The 20224-nt window shown below is 36.3% G+C and overlaps 1 protein-coding gene across 2 annotated transcripts; it reads left to right on the plus strand.

The window, feature by feature from the left end:
* The first annotated feature begins 549 nt into the window (after nt 1–549).
* LOC129951466 (chorion transcription factor Cf2) lies at nt 550–14471 on the plus strand. Of its 2 annotated transcripts, none has more exons than XM_056063615.1 (4): nt 550–725; nt 1023–1893; nt 1990–2168; nt 14056–14471. In XM_056063615.1, the coding sequence occupies exons 2-4, from the start codon at nt 1040–1042 to the stop codon at nt 14229–14231; spliced, it is 1209 nt and encodes a 402-aa protein (XP_055919590.1). In that variant the 5' UTR covers nt 550–725; nt 1023–1039; the 3' UTR covers nt 14232–14471. The 2 variants fall into 2 exon arrangements, with proteins under 2 accessions (XP_055919590.1, XP_055919591.1); XM_056063616.1 differs by having other exon boundaries at nt 551–725; nt 1990–2084.
* The last annotated feature ends 5753 nt before the right edge of the window (nt 14472–20224 follow it).

The raw sequence follows: 20224 nt of genomic DNA on the forward strand, positions 1-20224 counted from the left end.
AAGTCAAATGTTCACAACGTGTACTCACAAGTGTGTACCAGTGAGCAATGTCAAAAGTTCACTTTCTCCACTGGTGAACGTTCACTTCACGATGAAGTATGTACTAGGCTTGATAAGTCAGATAAGTTTATCGTGACTGCAACTGTCAAAATTTGTAGATTTAGTTCATGAATTTGATGTGGAAATTAGAATTGTAACCCTGTAAACTTAAAATGTCAGTTCTGTGTTTAATTTGACATTTTATACAAAATACTTAAAAACTGACAACAAATGTCACAAAGAAAAAAAGCAAAATGTTAATAAATTAAATAAAACAAGAAAGTTGTTTGAATTTTTCAGAAATGTATTTAGAAAACGAACAGGAAAACAACTGCGCATAATGCACGTACCACCACCGGCCTGACCGGTTTCTATCAGAGAAACTGCAATTTCAGGTTTGTTTCTTTTGTTCTCCAAAACCACATTAAATCACTTAATCGAACACATCTAAATTCAGAGCGAACACATCCCTTGGAGATTTGCGCGGCGGCCATTTTTGTACAAAACCCACACTTGACAGCTCCAATGTCAAAAATAGTTTTTGTAGAAAATAGATTTTAGAGTTTATTTTCCCAACCAGAAAATTTGTAAAATAAAATTTTAAAAAATTATATTTTTCTAAAACCAAATAATGAAATAGATTGAGCCAACTGAATAACGAACAAAAACCAATCCGAAAATTAATTGTAAGTATGAATAAATTGCGTTGCTCCGCACTCGGGTGACTCGGGTGTTAGGTTTTCGCGCCCAACCCCCCGGGAGACGAAGACGACCGATGGTCGTGTGTGCCGTCACCGTCGTCATCCCCCCTGCGCCAACGCCAAAGCCATCGACGACCATAGGCAAAGGCAAAGGCGAAGCCAAAATTCAAGTCTAAAAATGGACGCGTGCGTTGCCTCTAGCCATCGCTGCCGCGCTGTGCCCTGCAGCGGGCGGCCGTTCAATTTATCCTTGATCTTCACTCTTCCATCTAATTTTTTCAGGTGGTGACGCAGGCATAATGATCAAATCCTCGCAGGAGCAAGGCTTTCGTTTGCGACCCAACGAAACAACCATTGCCGCAGTAGACACCTTGAAAACGTCTTTTCTGCCCAACCTCAGCATAGACGCGCACTTCTGTCCTATGTGCGGCCAGAGCTTCCCACGGCAGAATATACTCACCGAGCACATGCACGCCTGTCACCCCTCTGAGATGCTCTTCGCCGCCAGCAACCTCAACCGCATCGAGTATCCGTGCCTCAGCTGTGATGAAAAATTCTCTTCCGGAACCGAGCTCGATGAGCACAATCGCGTCGCCCACCAGGCGTTCCGCTTCACCCGGTGCGTGTCGTGCGGCCTCTATGGCATCACCACCATCGACGGCGACTACAAGTGCGTCCATTGCGGCAATACGTGCGGCGTATCCCCCGCCAGTACGATGGCTGCTGTCGGCCAACCCATCTATCTGGAGCAGCCCCAGCCGCCAATGCAGAACAATTATCCACCAATGGGGGAGGACGATGAGGATGGCGACGTCGACATTATGCCGAAAGTGCCTCCCCTAACGATACGACTGCCCAAGATCAAAGAGGAAGCAGCCGACGCCAAAGAGGAGGCATCATCAGTGATTCAGGAGAATCCGTCACCCTATCATCATCTTCCGCTTTCGCTCCCGCCTCAGCCTCGGAGGGAAGAGAACGATGTGAAGCCACCGCCGCCGGTGTCGGGGACAGGGCCACATCCACCTCCTCCTCCACTCAACGCCAACGCCAATACTAACAACAAGATTCGACACAAATGCCCAGAGTGTCCGCGTACGTTCAAGACCCAAGGCACCCTGGCCATGCACCGCAAGATCCACAGTGGAGAAGCAGAGTGAGTTAGGACGAACCTCTCAATTCGGCCCCAAAACAAACCAATCTAACTACAATTCTCCTTCTTGTTCTCTTTCTTCTCTCTTCTCTTCCACAGTTACACGCCAAAAGAACGACCCTACTCGTGTTCGTACTGCGGCAAGTGCTTTACACAGTCGAACACGCTTAAACAGCACACTAGAATACATACAGGTGAGAAACCATTTAGATGTGGATATTGTGGCAGGGCGTTCACTGTAAAGGACTACCTGAACAAACATATCACAACTCACACGGGTGAGGATTTATTCAAAAATCAAAAAATCAATCCAAACAAAATCTAAAACATTTTTTAACCAAACAAAAATGTCAACCATTTTCTTATAATTATGTGTCGTTATTTTTGTTTTTAAACAACAAAAAAAAAAAAACAAATTTTACTTTTTTTTAACTGTAAATGACAAAAAAAGAAGGAAAAAAGTTAATTTATGACTAAACCAATTTTTCGACTAGAGAAATGGGGAGGGGGAGGGGTGTTAAAGTGTGTCATTTGTCTTATTCATTTTCGAGTTATCATCGTTTATTGCATTGGGAGTGGAAATTCGCTTTGTTATATAAATTAAATACAACTTGCTCATTCTCAGCTCATGGTTCGGTGGGCAAACAAAACCACTCTCGCTCATTTCAATCATTTTATTTTATTCAAAACAAAAAAAGAAATATCTAATGATTTATCGTAGGTCAATGTTTTTTTTTCTTCTTTCTGTCAAGGGTCGTTTTATGCGTCATCCAAGTTGATAGTCATTTCTAAGTGACCTTCATTGTCTTTTAGGAGATGATAGAGAGGTGACATCTCTTGTGCAGAAGATTGTGGTTAGAGTTGTAGTTTTTTGGGATTATTTTAAGTCCCAACATACCCTTTCAAAAAGTATATACAAATCGAATTCTTGTCAAGAAACAAAAAAGATATATTTCTCACATCTTACATGAAATGGTGAACTATCAGATTCGATGGAAATCGAATTTTAAAAATAAGTACATTTGCTTGCAGTATTCCATTTTGAAATTGAAGCGTTTGGATGAAGAAGGGGGTAAATGACATTTGCAACATTTCGAGATATAAGGACTTTTTTTGTTGAGAACTTTTTTCGTATTCCAATTTTTAACAATGTTACTTTTATTTCATTACAGTAGCTTGGTATATTTAATAAAACAAAATTGTTCAGAAAAAGAGCACTTAACTCTTTCTTGCACAAAAAGCTTAGGTAGGTAGGTAGAAATGGCGATCTCAAGGCAACCTAGCCTGAGATCCAATTAGCGCTGTAGTGCGCCGTTTTGATACCAAAAACTCGTTTGACCTTTGATTGAAAGGGATAGATTAATAGAGAAGCTTCATAGCGATAATGTTAGAGCCATTTTGTCGCATTGAGAAAAAAGGTCTCTAATCTTTGTCTCAGATAGCTCATCGAGTTATTGAAAGAATGTTTTTCCAAAGCATTTCATTCTGGTGTTTGCCAAAGCAGGACATTTGCAGAGGAAATGGATTATCGTTTCACTTTCTCTTTGGTCACTACAGCTACGGTAAAAGGTGTTGTAAGAGATACCCAACTTCTCTGCATGAACTCCTATAGGCCAATGTCCGGTTCAAACCGCAACAACCCTGGCTATGTCTTGCCTTGGCCTGCATAGAAGAACGTCTGTACGGGTTTTATTATAGGTGGGCCATATCTTCCTTGATATAATGCAGTTGGGTAAATTGCTCCACCTTCGGTTTGATTCAGTTTGGTAGATAGAAAAGATTTTACCCTTCATAGCACCAAGAAGAATGTTAACCATTTCCGCAAGTGAGCTATTAAGGGCCGATCCTTGCCTGTCTAGCTCGTCAGCCCGTTCATTTCCCACGATACCACTATGGCCCGCCGGAACCCAGACCAGGGTGGCACCAAGGTTAATATTCAGGCTCGCAAGCTCATCGCGACATTGCTGGACCAATTTAGATGAGGATATGGCCGAGTTAATGGCTTTGACAGCTGCCTGACTGTCTGTAAAGATAGCCGCATTTCGATTTTGGTTTGGGTTTTGTTTAAGTATCTTACATGCCTCCCTTATTGCCAGCAGTTAAGCTTGAAAAACGCTAGCAAAGTCAAGAAGCCTAAAGGATTTGGCTACATTTAGGGACTCAGAAAAGATCCCAGAACCAACTCCGCACTCCATCTTTGAGTCGTCAGTAAAGATGGTTGTGTCGAAACCTATCGACCAATGTCATCCTCCCAATCTTCTCTCGATGGGAAAATAACCTTAAAACCCTTACTAAGGTTCAAAGTAGGAGTGCAGTAGTCAGTGTCTATCCAGATAATATCTGAGGGAATTAATTTCGTAGTGTTGCTGTGACCATAAGGTTTTGACAACCAGCTATTTGATTGCTTCAGCCTAATAGCGCTGCAGGAAACTATGTATTTAATAAAAAGGTCGATTGATAGAAGATCCAAATTAACGTTTAAGGCGTCCGTTGGGCAAGTACGCATGGCTCCTGTGGTGCCCACGCAAGCTGTTCTCTGAACCTTCTTAATGTTATAGGCTTTGCTAAGACCAGGCCACCACACAATCGAACCATATGTTAAGATAGGGCGTACTGAAGTCCCCACTTTTTGGCGAAAGTGTTGCTGCAGGCGTAGAAGGCTACACAGGCCTTCTTAACCCGTACTTCAATAATTAGTTTCCAGTTTAGTTTAGGGTCGAGTATAACTCCCAAATATTTTGCACTAGAAGACAATGATAGGATTTGACCGTTGAGTCGAGGTAGCGTGAAGGGCGGTACTTTAGTTTTGGTGGTAAAGAGCAACAGTTCAGTTTTACTTTGGTTAACTCCTAGTCCACAACTCGTGGCCCAGTTGCTAACTTTCTTCAAAGCTGACTCCGTGATTTCACTAATCACAGAGGTGTACTTTCCTGACACCAATAGCACCAAATCATCCGCGTAGGCTACCGCCTTCACTCCACATCTCTCTAATTTAACGAGAATTGTATCCATGACCAGAAGCCATTGAAGAGGCGAAAGAACACCACCCTGGGGTGTTCCCCTACTCACGTGTTTTGTTGCGATTGTATTGCCTAGAGAGGCTCGAATCAAAAAAGCTTATTAAGTAACAAAATTCATTTTTTGATCTTTTTTATTTTGAAAAGTTGTTTTTTTGTTCGCATGGTTCCGAAAAAGCTTTTTCATAAAACCTGTGGTGTTCCCTTGTTATGAACATCATTTGTTCCTTTAAATTTTTATTTTCTCAACAGAAAGCTGCTTTATCTTTTTTCCTCGGACGAAAAAGTCTTGGTTTTTATCTGGAACTATTCGGATGTTTTTTTCTAACAAGTGACCACACAAAGATTCCCATATTTCTTTTTTGTCTCGCTCCGGTGATAACACTGCTATGACAAATTTGTTTTCATTTGTTATCAGTCGTCATGGATAGTTATACCAATAAAGAACGAGCATTTTGCTTCGAGTTATATTTTCGAGAAAATTCGTATGTAAAAGTACGACGTGCTTTCCGGCGTCAGTTCAAAGTTCCTCATCATAAATGCGTGCCTTCATGGAAAACTGTCAACAGATGATTTCAAAATGTTCGTGAATCCGCCAAGGCAACCGATAAGAAGCTTTCGGGCCGAGAACGGTCCGTACGGCTGAAAACATTGAAAGAGTCCGTAAAGCGTTTCAGGTTAGTCCGCGGCGTTCAGCGCGACGACACGCTTCTTCTTTGGGCCTAAAAAGGAATCAGTGCGTAAAATTTTGGTCAAAGATTTGAATTTTCACCCGTACAAGCTCATGATAACCCATGAATTGAAAGATACCGACTACAGACAACGTTTACTCTTCGCTCAGATAATGCTTGGAAAATTGGCAGATGGTGAGATCATTTTGGGTAATCTTTTAATGAGCGATGAAGCTCATTTCGAGCTCTCCGGCGCCGTAAACAATTAAAACTTCAGGTATTGGGCCGAAGATAACCCAGTCTGGATACACGAAAAGCAGTTGTACAGCCAGCATGTGACGGTTTGGTGCGCGGTAGCGGAGTGGGGCTTTGTCGGTCCCTAATTTTTTGATGGAACGGTAAACGGAGAGCGGTACAGAAACATGTTAAGCAACTTCCTTCCCCCGAACTTCGCCGTAGACGTCGTTTGAGTCGGACAATATTCCAATAGGATGGTGAGACGTGCCATACTGCCTGCGAAACGCTCGCTCTGTTGAAAAAAGCGTTCGGTATTCGTTTACTCTCTCGATCGACAGATTTCGCTTGGCCGGCTCGTTCTCCCGATATTACGGTTCCGGATTTTTTCCTCTAGGGATATTTGAAAGGACGTGTCGACACGACTCGTGTACGTGATTTGGAGGATTTAAAAGCGCGCATTCGACAAGAAATTTCTGAGATTACGCCGGAAATGTTAAGAAATGTCTTCGAAAATTTTGTCAAAAGATTAAACAATTGTGTAAGCCAAAACGGGCATCATTTAATGGATGTAATATTTCATAAATAATTTGTGTAAACTGAATTTTCGAATAAAATTTGTATCGTTGTTGTACGTGCTTTGGTTCTGGAGTTATTTCAAAAAGAAATATGGGCATCTTTGTGTGGTCGGTCACGCTGTATAACAGCTTCATTGAATAAAGCATCTTCCTTGTAGCATTCCTTATTAAAAGAGGATCCATATTTGTTTATTCTAAGTCATTTAACGCTATCAACGAAATTGATTTTTTCATTCGATATGTTTTTTGTAACATTTTCAACGTTTAGTTTTGCTGGAAGATTTTCTAATGATCGAAAGTGGTTCTCCATGTCAATTATAACGGTATTTTTTTTGCTGGCACTTTTTATTATGTGTCGGTATTGCTCAGCAGTGTAAATGGTTTCGTTTTTTCGTAACTCTTTTTCGATTCTTCCAAAATCCTTGTCACTGTCAAGATAAGTATGGCCAACTTCAGGAAATTTGTGGTCAATCAGATCAAAATATTCCGTCTAAAAAAGGACTCACATGTTTCCTCTTTTTGGCAATTTCACATTCTTGGAAGACTGTATACAGTGCACTCATTACCTCGATGCTTCCTCTGTCTGTAACATCTTCGGTCCAGGTTAACATATACGACATCATCACATCGGAAGTAATGACATGGATTCCTAGATTATAAAGCCACATCTGCCTCAAGTAAAATGCCTTAGACGTGGTTAATTTTGGTAAGGGCATTGTTTGCCGGAGGTCAAATGTAATATATAAGACGTTAGGATCGGACCGAGCCTTTTTCGCGGTCAATTTTTTGACTTTGGAATCCGGACTGTTTTGGTGTTTAGCTGAGCTTTTGCCAGAGTCACAAATGTTACAAGTGTCACTTCTTGGTAGGCGGAAAGCATGATTGAATTTCGTGTTAAAAATTTGTCGGTAAAAATGTTAGCTAACAAAATATTGGAAATTTTTCTCTTTTCAATGTAAAGGTTTTCGATGTAAAGGCTATATAATTTAGATATATTTAAACAAGGTGAGAGATAAAGTTTATTTGGGTTTTTGTTCCTTGAGTAGAGCGATTCTTCGGCTGGAAATTGGTTAATATGCTCCAAAATATAGTCGACTACATGATCGGATATTTTGTTTGGTCGTTTGAAATGCTGACCTCTTTTATCCGAAGGTGGAGCGAACTCACAGCTGTTCATATTGCTTTGAAGTACGTCCAATTTTTTCTTTCCAATTTGAAATAAGGAACACATTGCACTTTTGCAAACTCGTATGGAATTTGTGCCGACTGTAACATGGTATTCATATGGAAAGTTTCTTTGCTTAAGGGTATTTTTCTTAACTCGATTTGTTATGCTTTTAAACAGTAGAACGTTCTTGGCATTAATGTCGAGTGAATAAAAGCTTTAAAAAAGTGCCAATCCTTGCCCAAAATTTATTTTTTCGGAACAAGAATAACGACAGTTATCACTTCCGCACAAGTTTCCAGAAATAGGTTCCTTTTTTTTAACAATACTCCCTTTTGCTATGATATATTCGTTTCCCTGTTCGTTTTCATTTGAATGGATTTTTAATTTTTTTTTTTTTTGGCGACTTACCACTTCTATCATGTGAGGGAACTTGCGTGTTAGAAGGTTCTTGATTAGAAGTTAGTAACCCTTTTGTACCAAAAATAAAAGCGCTACATAAGAAAATACGAATCGTAGCGCAACGTAGTTTGGACAGAAATTTAAGTTTTCGCAAGGCATCCTCATATTTCGAAAAAAACGAAGATCGAAAAAATGTCACCTACCGCCTTCTTCATCCAAACGCTTCAAGTGATTTTAAAAAATTCCCCAAACCGTTGAAGCAAAATCAAAAGGAGCTTTCATAGGCATAAAAAGACGAAAAATCAATCGCGTCATGTTGATTTTCTCAACTTTTTTATTTTATTTCGAAAAAGACTGAATTGCAGATGCCACTTATATATTCAAGACTTGGGTTTGTTCCTCTATTCGTTAGTTCTGAATTTTGTATGCCCAGTTTTCTCTATTTTATTTTCGATTTCTTAAATTCTTGAATATAAATTGAAACGATGTTTTGAGTGGAACTTAGTTAAGGATTTTGCAAAAAGTTCGTTCCCTAGGATGTTTTCCCAATTTCACACATTGAGGTCCATGCCTCCTGCTTCTATTAAGAATATACAATTTTTAACAACTTTCAGTTTATGACTTTATGAGCCCTCGTTAAGAATAGCGAATTGCGTGTTCGATTCAAAGAGAACATCAAATAACTCAAATCGTAGCTTTTGTGTTTATGGTCACTTCAAAGGGAAAAGAGATATTTTCTTTGCTTAAGCACTGAAGTCTACTTTTCTAAATATTACGACTTCTTGGATTTTTCTAAAACTTTCGCTTTAAGTCGAATGTTCAATATGCTTATGCCCAATAAATTCTATAATCTCCTCTTAATGTTTTTGCAAGTGAATTAAACAAGAGTAACATAAAACCTTCTACACACTTGAAGAGATATGTTTGGGCATTTTAGGTGTTTTTTTTAGCTTTTCTTAAAACTATTTGTAGTTTACATTTCTATGGCAGTGGTCAAGTCCCTGAACCACTCAAAAATATAGACGGTTTTTTTTTTCTTGAGTATTGCCACGTCTTTTCATGACAAGAATACTCTTGGAGAATTTGTTAATTTCTTCCCGACAAAAGTACCCGCACACCGGAATGGTTGAGAGTTGTAAGTCACTAGGCCCTAGTTTTCAACGGACTGTTGCGCCACCCAATTTATTTATTTTTTTTCCACGTCTAGATTAAATTTTCCTCTGCTCTCGATAATGGTTACCAAAGTAACGTTTCTGTGAGTGCCTATTGTTTCGTTCTATTTGCTCTGCATTTCGTTATTTTTTAAAATTTTGTTTTTGGTTAACTTCGTTTTCCAAATACTTTGAAATACGATCATTTCATTCTTTTCGTATTTTTGTACTTTTTTTTACGGCCCTTGAACAATTTGTTAAAAATTATTTCCAAAATGAATCATCATTGAAAAAAGTAGAATTAACGTTTGCGGATCATTTTCGAAACAATATAACAGATCCTTACAATTTCTGCGCCATGGCAAAAACAATGTTTTATTCAAATATTCGGTACTCGCACTTCCAGAGATGCTGATTTGCTAACCCTTGAACTTATACATATGTAATCAAGTTGAGAATGCGATCTTAGTGTCGTTAAAAAGATTTTTGTATTGTTTCATTTATTTTTGTAGTTTGCAAGTTTTTAAAATAACGTCAATCAAATGATGTCCTTTTTTTGATACGGCAGCTGTTTTTGTTTTTCAAGCTCGGAGGAATCAAAAAAATATCTGGGGCGCTACTATGTAACTTGATTCTACAATGAAATTGCTCGAATTCGAAAAATTGGTACTATGTATCTATTTGACTACTTTCGAACCAAAAATCGAAAATCGAATAGTTCTAGTAGTGCCAAATATATTTTTATGAACTTTCGAACAATTGAGGAACTACGTTACTCGAAAGTAGAATTCAAAACAAGGCAAAATCGAAAACAATCACCCTACATCAAATGTGCTTGCGAGTTTAAGTAAAATGTAGAATACACCGGGAATTCGTTATTTTTGCCAAAAATAGCGTTTGCACTTTGTTTCTCTTCCTCAATAATTTCAAAACTCTGCATCAACGGGTACATGACTCTTTTGATTGAAGTCAAAACTTCAGCAAGTATTTTTGACATGGTTTGCTGTGCAATTTCAGTGTTCTTGTCACCACCGATTTGGTTTCGGTAACCCCTCCTGTTGCCAAAGAATTCAATGCTGCTGATAACTTAATGATAATCGGAACAGCATTTTGTCTTCTGCGAATAGTGATGTCGGATGATATGGTGTTAAGTAAGAACATAAAATCGTCTTTAGGAAGACGATAGATCTTAAGAAAACAAAAGTTTATTAAGAATACGTTGATTTTTTAAAAGCTATAGGAAAGTTTTTAAAACAAAAAAAACACATACAAATCAGAAAAATGCATGAAATCTTTATTTGAATCGATAGAACGGTCCATATCATTCAATGTTTGAAGATTATTTCATACAAATGTTGACCTTGACTGCGTCTCAAATGGTACAACCGTTTAGTCTAATTTTGCCATATTCTTTCCTACATTTCGGCCGGTATCTCAGAATTAAATGCATTGGTAGCTAGCTTTAATGCTTCTGGCTGATATTCACTCCAAAACCGACAATTCTGCTTATTTACGTATCCATTAACCCAAACAAATTTCGGCAAAAAAGTGGATCTTCGGCCAACTTTCCAAGAGCCCATTTACCAAATTTTACGCTGCAGTAGGTCGTTTGGCTTCAATTCTTGCAGCAGCTGTATTTTGAAAGGCATCACACCTATGTATGTATATCCTTCCGCAAAATTTTACACGTTGTTCGCACTCTATGTAAGCGTGTTGGTGGTTTATGTCCAAAAAATGTAAATTTGGTCCGAAATTTAGTCACAATAGCCCGAATAGCCGCTTCTATGGAAATTATGCAAATTAAACCAAATACCACCGGTGTCCATTTTTGTAATAATTATTCTTATCGAAAAATTTGATGTTTTATTTTTGTTTTGTTTTCAAAACTGTCAAACAGCTCGATACTCGTTCGAAAGTACAATTTAAAAAAAAAAAATAAGTTGGTATAACCGGCATCCGATTCTACTTTCATACGTAGTACGATTTGAAAGTAGAATCGGAAACGAGTTTCGAATAGAATCAAAAGTAGAATGGAGTTACATAGCAGGTCCCCTGTGACTACTTTTAAGCTCAAACCGGTAAACTGTGTAAAAATGTGTAAAAATCAAAACAATTTGGATTTTCACTCAAGTGTACCTATTAAGCGTCGTAAATGAGCTCTGAATGAAGGCCGACCAGATAAAGTAAGGAGCTGACCGCTGCTAATTTCAAAGCCAGCGATATCCTTCCTTTTTATTTAGTAACGAATAATAATTTAGTTATTGGCAACGGCCTAGTCACTGATAAAGCATCGGTTCCCATTGATGACCGAAATTAACAATCAGCCGTTAGCAGACGGATGATGGACTGTCTCGAAACCTTCCGCCGCGTGCTCTTGTCATGTGTTCTTTCTGTCTGTTGTTCTTTCTTCGCTGTTCTTCTGTTTTGTTGTCAGTTTTACTCTCATGTATGTTTCATAAATGAGAATTGTAAGTCACTAGGCTCTTTTTCTTCTCAATGGATTGTTGTGTTACCTAATTTATTTATTTTCTTATGTTTCATAATTAATTCGGGGCACTCTGATCCAACTCTGCTGAGAGCATACTCCACATGCTTAAGCCCTATTCTGTGCTCTGCTCAAATTTAATAACAAGAAAAGTGTCTAGTTACGCAGTCTCGTAATGTTGATTAATTTTTTTTTTTTTTAATTCCTTCAACCTTCAACTAGCCACAATCGTAATCATTGAAGCCTGTAATGAAATTACATGCAACTAGTCCGTATGCTTGCACCAGAAGGTTTTTCTTTAACCCTGAACCGGTTTCCTAGAAATTCTGTATGGTTTTTGACGGATAACACGAAATGTGTACCAAATAAGCGTACTTGGCAAATTTTAAAATCCTTTCGATGCAAAAATTGCTCAACGGTTTAAGCATATTCTTGAACTGAAAAGTAAGCGGTGAATCTTTATGTTACCAAACCAAGTATGCATTTTTCCCCTCTTAATTGAGACCAGTTTTGTTTTCCTAACGTAACTATAGATAGTGCTAGAATTATTTAAAAAACAAGCCATTTCTCTACCATGCATTGTATTTGCATCATTTCCTAATTTCCTGTCGTTTGCGCTTTGCTTAGAAGTGTTAGAGGTCTATTTAGTTTATTTACTTTGTAATTATTATTTATTTATTTCTTTCATTCGATTAAGATAAATTGTTATTTCGAACATTCAGACCCAAATAGCACTCTCGTCCCTTTTTTTCAAGTTCATAGAAACGCTGTTTAATTATCAGCCCAAAAAATATCTCGAAGAACGGAAGCTTCTTAATGACCGACAGTATGGCTTTCGTAGCAATAGGTCCACTGGCGATCTCATGATTCATCTCACCGAACAGTGGAACAAATCTTTACACTTGATATTTCAAAAGCATTTGATAGAGTTTGGCAACATGCTCTCTTATCGAAAATGCGTGCTGTTGGTATTGATGAATCTCTTTTTCGTTGGATTAGAAATTACCTCTAGCCGTTCAATACAAGTTGTACTGGATGAAATTCTTAAAATAATGACTCTTTCTTATATTCATAAATGATCTTATGTCTGCTTCGAAAACTAAATGCTGTCTCCGGTCGTTAAAGCGTAACACAACCCCGATGCCACTATCTATGAGTGGCACTTGCATCCAAGAAACTAATCAACTATCAGTACTTAGCATGTGTGTCACAGATCACCTTTTATGGAGTGATCATACATTTGATATTGCCAAAAATGCTGCCAGATGCTTAGGACTTCTCCGATGGTTCAAGAAATTTGTCACCCCTTCTTATCTGGCTGTAATTTACAAAGCCTTCATCTGTCAATGCTGGAATATAATTCGCATATCTGGGCAGGTGCCCCTAAAACAAGTTTAAGTCTCTTGGATAAAATACAAAAAAGGGCTTTAAAAATGGTAGGCAATAGAACTATAATGGAAACATTTACATCGCTAGAACACCGCCGCCGCAATGTTTCATACCTTTCGTTGTTTTATCGATATTTTTACAAACAATGTTCTGTTGAATTAGCCAGTTGCATTCCACGACGATTCAGCCGTAATACTCGCACTTCCAGGAATTCTTTTCAGTTTACTCAATTTCGGGCGTACTGTCAAGTATAGAGATTCTTTCTTAAATCGCACATCGAGAATGTGGAATGCTTTAGCCAACTCTGTTTTTCCCTCCCATTTTCAGAACTTTAAGACCAATGTGCACCGGTATCTCCTTTTAAATCCTTCCCTATTTTCCTAATGCTCGCACTGTGTTAAATTTAAACATATAAAGGGCCTGTATATTATAAAAAAACAATAAAGAGCTGTCAAGCAAAACTCATATCAATGAATCTAATTGCTAAATTAAGTTAAGTTAGGTTGAAATTGTTGAAATAAGATGAGACATACTGAAGCCATTTAGCGACTGATTGTTATACCATATTATTCTTAAATATTTCTTTAAGCTTACTGTAACTTATAAAGAATTCTGCTAGAAAAGTAAAGAGAAGCAAGGAATCTCGTTCAATCCCCTACTTTTTTGAAGCACCCAGAGGATCAAAAGTGTCTTTTTAATTCTATAAAACTAAGTTTATTAGAGCTTTTTATATTATAAACATTTTTCCATAACTTAACCCAATTGAGGATTTATCCATTAGATCCACCGAGAAATTCAAGGACTTGCTAAGTTTCTTGAAGAAGTGAATTATGTCATTATTAAAAATCATTATCATACCCAACATCGTAGACCATTGTGTTACAAAACCGGGATTGTTTTTAATTTTTCTCTTACATTTATAAATGTTCTTTCAAATATTAATTTTCATTCAATACTTCCATCAATTTATTTCACTTCATAATTATTCATTTTCAAATCTAAGTGTCGAGAACATCATTAATGTACCTTAGATACAAATACTTAAATTTTTATATTTGTTGTATTTTTTACAGGGGAGAAGCCTTTTCGATGTGTCTATTGCAACAAGGCATTCAGCGTCAAAGATTACCTCACCAAACATATTCGCACCCATACGGGAGAGAAGCCATACGCCTGCCCTTACTGCGACAAGCGCTTCACCCAACGGAGTGCCCTCACCGTACACACGACCAAACTGCATCCTATATAATATATGAATTATATAGACAACTTTACTCCCTCAAAAGAATCATGTTTTACCCTTCAATTATGTTTTTTCTTAATATAAAATACCTATACTACAATTAAAAACAAAACAAAAACAAAAACCTCCAAAAGACTGTCCAGTAGTTTGAGGGGGGGTAGATTCCCATTAACAAAACAACCACACACTTAAATTGCACGCAACCCAAGTGGGGGAGATCTTTGTACAGTTAAACAAAAAAAGAAATTGTGGATATCGAAACGGATGGACCTGGAGCTTGGAGTAACAAGAATGACGGTGTGGAAAATAGATCTAACATTAATTGTGTTTTTTTTTGTAAGAATTTTAAATTATTAACTTTTTTTTGTTTTTTTTTTATAATTTTTTTTAAATTAAAAATAACTCTGTTTAATTTTTAATATCTTCAAATACTTCTCTTTTTCTTTTTACTAAAAGTAAAAACAAAAAAACAAAAACATTTTGTGAACAAAGTCATAATTTTATATATTTAAAGAAAAACAAATTCTAGAAAAAAAAACAATATCTAGCACAATATTATTATACATTATAACTCTTAAGTTGAAAAACAATCAAATTTAAACTAAATAAGCAAACTAATGAGATTTTGTGAAAGCAATACTTAAAGAAAAAAAAAAAAAACAAATTAAAAATATTTAAAGAAATAAAAGAGGTATAAAAAAAAATATAATCTTTCAAAGGATTAAAAAAAAAGACTTAAATGTGTTTTATTCATTCATATTTTCAATTCTCTTCGTCCTCTACTGAATATGCAATACAAGATAAGGTAAATAACACAATCATGCCTATTACTGATGTCGTCTCGATTTTTCGACGTCTCCTGTTTTCTCTGTCGTGTCGTTTTTTAAGTGGCATTCCAGAAGTTCTTGGACACGACGAATTTGTAGCAGATTTTTAAACAATGCAAAAGTATTTGCGATAGATGAAAACAAAATATTTGTTCACATTTGCAGTTGAAATTAACAAACCTCGTTGATATAATGGAGAGCAACGAGCACTTGGCTAGGGGATTTTTTTAAGGGTATCAACAAAACTGACATAAAAAGGGAATGGAATTCCATAGCTGAGCAGCTGAACAGCAAGAGTCCTACAGTAAGAGATGGGGATGGTTGGCAAAAGGTTTGAATCGCTTATTTCATTAATGTAAAAAATGTTTTAATGTTTACTTTAATTAGGTTTCTGCAGACTTAAAGTTCAGAGTGAAGAAGAAAATAATATACAATTCAAAATAAATAAAAGCAACTGGAGGAGGTCTAAACCAATTGCAAACTTTATCTCCGCTGAAAGATGCGGTAGCAAATTTGCTTAAATACAAATAGTGGTTAAACCCAAACGGAAATCCAATTCGTGTATCACAGCCCAATTTACTTCCAAATACTTTGACGACTACATCCGGACATACATCAACACGAACTCAGGCTACAGATGCAGGTGTAGACGCAGACGCAGAAGCCTCCCTTTCCTATTTAGAAGCACTTCGCACATCACCTTCTTCATCATCATCACTATCGCTATTCGTGTTGTAATACATTTCTATACTTATCATTTTAATTACTTATTTATTTACCAATAATTTAATAAAACCGCATCTGTTAAACATTGAACAATGATTTTTTATTTAGACTTTAATTTCATTTTGACAAATGCTACAAATTCGTCGCGTCGTAGAACTTATGAAATGCCACGTAAAAAACGACACGACAGAGATAACGAGAGTCGTCGAAAAAACGAAACGACATCGGTAATAGGCATGATGGTCTTTCTAAACCTCTTAAAATTATTTAATTTATCGCTCAGTCTTGGTCAGTTCTTAGATACTTTGAAAACTTCAGTCATTACGCCAATTCATAAAACAGGCTCAAAGCAGGATGTCTTTAACTACAGATTGATTTCAAGGCTTCAAACTATTCCAAACATTTTTGAAGCCATTGTCAAAAAAAGGATTTATGAAAATATGAGGCAAGGGATTTCAGGCAATCAACACGGGTTTGTGAGTAAACGGTCAACTACAACTTACTTGTCTCTTTTTTCACACGTTTGAAACGAAACGAAAGCAAGTTGATGTCATATACACCGACTTTTCAAAGGCATTTGATAGGGTAGAGCATGACGTGTTATTAAAAAAACTAGACCATCTTGGTTTTCATTCTCAATTATTAAATTGGTTAGATCAATATTTAACAGATCATACGTAGAACGAATTATAACTTTTCAGGGGTTCCACAAGGAAGCCATCTCGGACCACTTTTGTTTGTTTTTTTATAAACGACCTTCCCAAATTCGTCAAATTTTCTGAAAATTTACTATTTGCTGAAGATTTGTAAATTCACAAACGTACAAACTTGATTGCAATCTTTTTGCAAGATGACCTCAATTGTATTTGTACGTGGTGTTAAGATTACTGCCTTCATCTCAATATCATCAAGTGTAAGCAAATGTGTTATAGTAGATCACGCAACCCTATTCACTTTGAATATAAGGTTAATAATACAAGCCTTGATAAGGTTTCGGTTTTTAAGGATTCAGGTGTTGTTTTCGATAGGAAGTTAACTTTTAATGATCACTACGACTAATGAGAAATTCAAAGGAATTTACTGATCCGCGTACTTTAAGAATGCTTTATATCTCATTGAGGCAACGGCCTAGTCACTGATAAAGCTTCGGTTCCCATCGATCACCGAAATCAAGCATCAGTGAGCGTGGTTAGTAGAAAGATGGGGGACCGTCTCGAAACCTACTGCGTGCTGTTGTCATGTGTTCTTTCTTTCTGTTGTTCTTTCTCTTCTGTCCTTCTGTCTTGTATTAATGTCTTGTGTTGTTATCACCTTACATAGCCTTAGTTGCTCAAGGTGCTGTGTTCTCTACTCTGCACATTTATTTGCAGAGTAGTGTGAAATGTAATGTAATGTAATGTATATCTCATTGGTGAGATCATCGTTAGAATATGCTAGTTTCATTTGGTGAACAGTATATGCAGTAAGCATTAATAGAATAGAAGCTGTTCAGAGTAAATTCACTAGATAGGCTCTACGTAAATTGAACTGGGTAGATAATATTATGCCCTCCTATAACCAGAGGTGCTTACTTTTAGCTTTAAAAACTTTTCAAATAAGAAGGAAACAATCTTTTATTCTTTTAGCCAGAGATGTTATATGTAACCATATAGATTGTTGTATGCTGCTTGCATTTTACCCAATGCATGTTCCTTTAATACCTTTAATAAAATCTAGACGGATAAACTGTTGCTCGGGTGATACAGAAGGCAGACACGAAAAAATGAAGAAAAAAGTACCATTGAATGTTGCACGCAAGAGCCAACGCCTTCATTTTGCTACAAATCACATACATAAGGTGGAATCGAGCGTACCGTCGTCTTTTCCGATAAAAAAATACATATATGTGGACTGACCTGATATACATATATAGTTCTTTTTCCTTGATTGAAGAAAGGAAGAAATCTATCTTGAAAAACGGCACAGCAAAGGAGGTAGTTTAATGGTTTGGGGAGCAATCACCTTTTACGGAACCGTGGAGCTGGATTTCTAAAGCTGCTTTTCCGCAGTTTTTTTGAATTATTTCGTAGACAACGATGGACATTTGATATAGTATCCTGCATTTATTTTCAGACGTCCAATGACCAGTGGTCCATCTCTTTAATTAGTTCCAAAAGGCTATTATGTTCGAAAGTGCCATTTGTTTAAGTTTTGATTTCGTACTCATTTTTCAAAAGACAAACAAAATTAGTTTTCAATATTTTCTCTTTTAAAGATAATTTTTTTTTAAGTATCGCCTCATTTCTTATAAGATTTTTTAAATGAAATTAAGAAATCATGGTGAACTGTATGTTCCTTTAAAGTTCTTAAGGCAGGGAGGCTATTAGAACCAAATAGGATATTAAATACTTTGCATGTCAAATAAATAAGTCCGAATTCTATTGCAGGAGTATGCAACGAGATACAAAAAATAGTGTCCATAACAGAAAAATGCTTTTAAATGCCCCTTGGCAAAATCGGGATTATTATTATTATTAATATTTATTAACAAGCAATTAAAATTACAAGCTAATATAAAATTTAACAAGCCTAACTGCAGAGACTATTGGCTTATTTGCTTGAAAGTTCAAGTTACAATTTGTTTTTTTTGAGAAACTCAGTAATATTATTTATATTTGTTAAGCTGGGATTTTTGAGGATTTCATATACGGGAATATTTTTTAATTTTTTTTTAATTATGGGCTGCGTCAACAGACAATGTACCAAAATATGTTTTAGATCAAGGTGGGTGTTGCAAGTGGAGCAGGTTGGAGGGTCGTTTTTGTTGAGGAGGTGTTGGTGGGAAGCAGTAGTGTGTCCAAGTCGAAGTCTAGTGAAATTGGTTATTTTTTGTTTCGAGCAGTTAGTAGGGTAAATCGGCGTAGATTTTAAGGGGTTTATATCCTTGTAGTGATGATGATATAGGCTCCAGTCGTGACTATTTTTTGCAGAAGATATCTTTCTGGTATGCTTGAGGAGATCGGATTTGGTGAAAATGTTGAAGGTGAGTACAGGTGCGTTTTTGGCTGAGTTCGCTGCACTGTCGGCATATAAATCGGGATTAGGACACATAAATTCCATTAAAATCTCAAATCGTTTTTGGTTAGTGTGCATGTTTCAATTGAAAGAGTCCCTTGAATTTATTTGTATGTAATTCCTATTTTGAAAGATTTAGTTTTTATTTCCAATTTAAAAATAAGGAGTTTTTCGTTATTCATCTTCGGACATTTTCATTTTGTGTGAGGAGTACTAACCTCGGCGGAGGTTCAAGTTTCATTCGCGGTATCTTTTATCTCAGCAATGGCACTAAGTTATATACAAAATCGTAAGATCCCAAAAAATGTTGTGACCAATTAGTATAACATTATATCCGATAAAAGCTCTTTTTTTTAAATTTAAGTATTGCAAAATAATTTCTGATTTGCCTTATCTAAATACTGAATATTTTATTACCTGTACTTAAAAATTCCAAAATTAAGGCTTTTAACAATTTTTAAAGCAATATGAGTAATGAAAATTTAACTTTATATTCTCGTCTTCGGAAAGAGTATGTTTTTCTATAAAAATTTTGTTTCAGTAATTATGTACATTGTGAAGCAAAACCCAAAGAATTGGTTTGCTGAATTTTTTCAAAGTATTTACAGCACTACAGATTTAGTTGTCGGCAATAACTACGATTGTAACTCTATATTGCAAATAAAAGATTGTTGTACTTTTCAGTGTGAATTAGAAGATGTTTCTACCGCTTTACTTGAATTATTTCCATCTAGATCATCACATATTCATGATGTTTTTCCAATTGTGTTAAAACACTGTTATAGTACTCTATTTGTACCCCTTCAGATTATTTTTAACCAATCTATTTCAAATGGTATTTTTTTTTAGATAAATGAAAAGTGTCTTATATTAATCCAATATTTAAGTCCGGAGATAAAAAGTTGGTTACAAATTATCGCCCAATTAGTAAACTTTCAAATAGTAAAAAACAATCCATATGCAATAATAAAATATCATATCTCTAAATTTCAACATGTTTTTTTAAGTGGTCGATTCGCAACTACTAATTTGGCTTGCTTTTCTTTTCAGTGTTATAACGCAGTAGAAAAGCATTCTCAAATGGATGTGGCTTATACCGATTTTGTAAAAGCATTTAGTAGAGAAAATCACCTCATTTTAATTAAAAAATTAAAAAGCTATGGTTTTGATAGCAACCTACTAAACTGGTTCAACTCCTATCTTACTGTTAGAAAACAAATTGGTGACTTGGAGTCTAGACCGATCTTAATTTATTCAGGTGTTCCAGAAGGTAGCCATTTGGGACCACCATTATTTGACTTGTTTATTAATGATTTTCCAATAGTTTTATCAACAGCCAACTACCTAATATAAGATGATATACAAATTTTTAAAATTACAAATAATTATAAT

Source organism: Eupeodes corollae, chromosome 3 (assembly GCF_945859685.1).
Source record: "Eupeodes corollae chromosome 3, idEupCoro1.1, whole genome shotgun sequence".
Classification (NCBI taxonomy): Eukaryota; Metazoa; Arthropoda; class Insecta; order Diptera; family Syrphidae; genus Eupeodes; species Eupeodes corollae.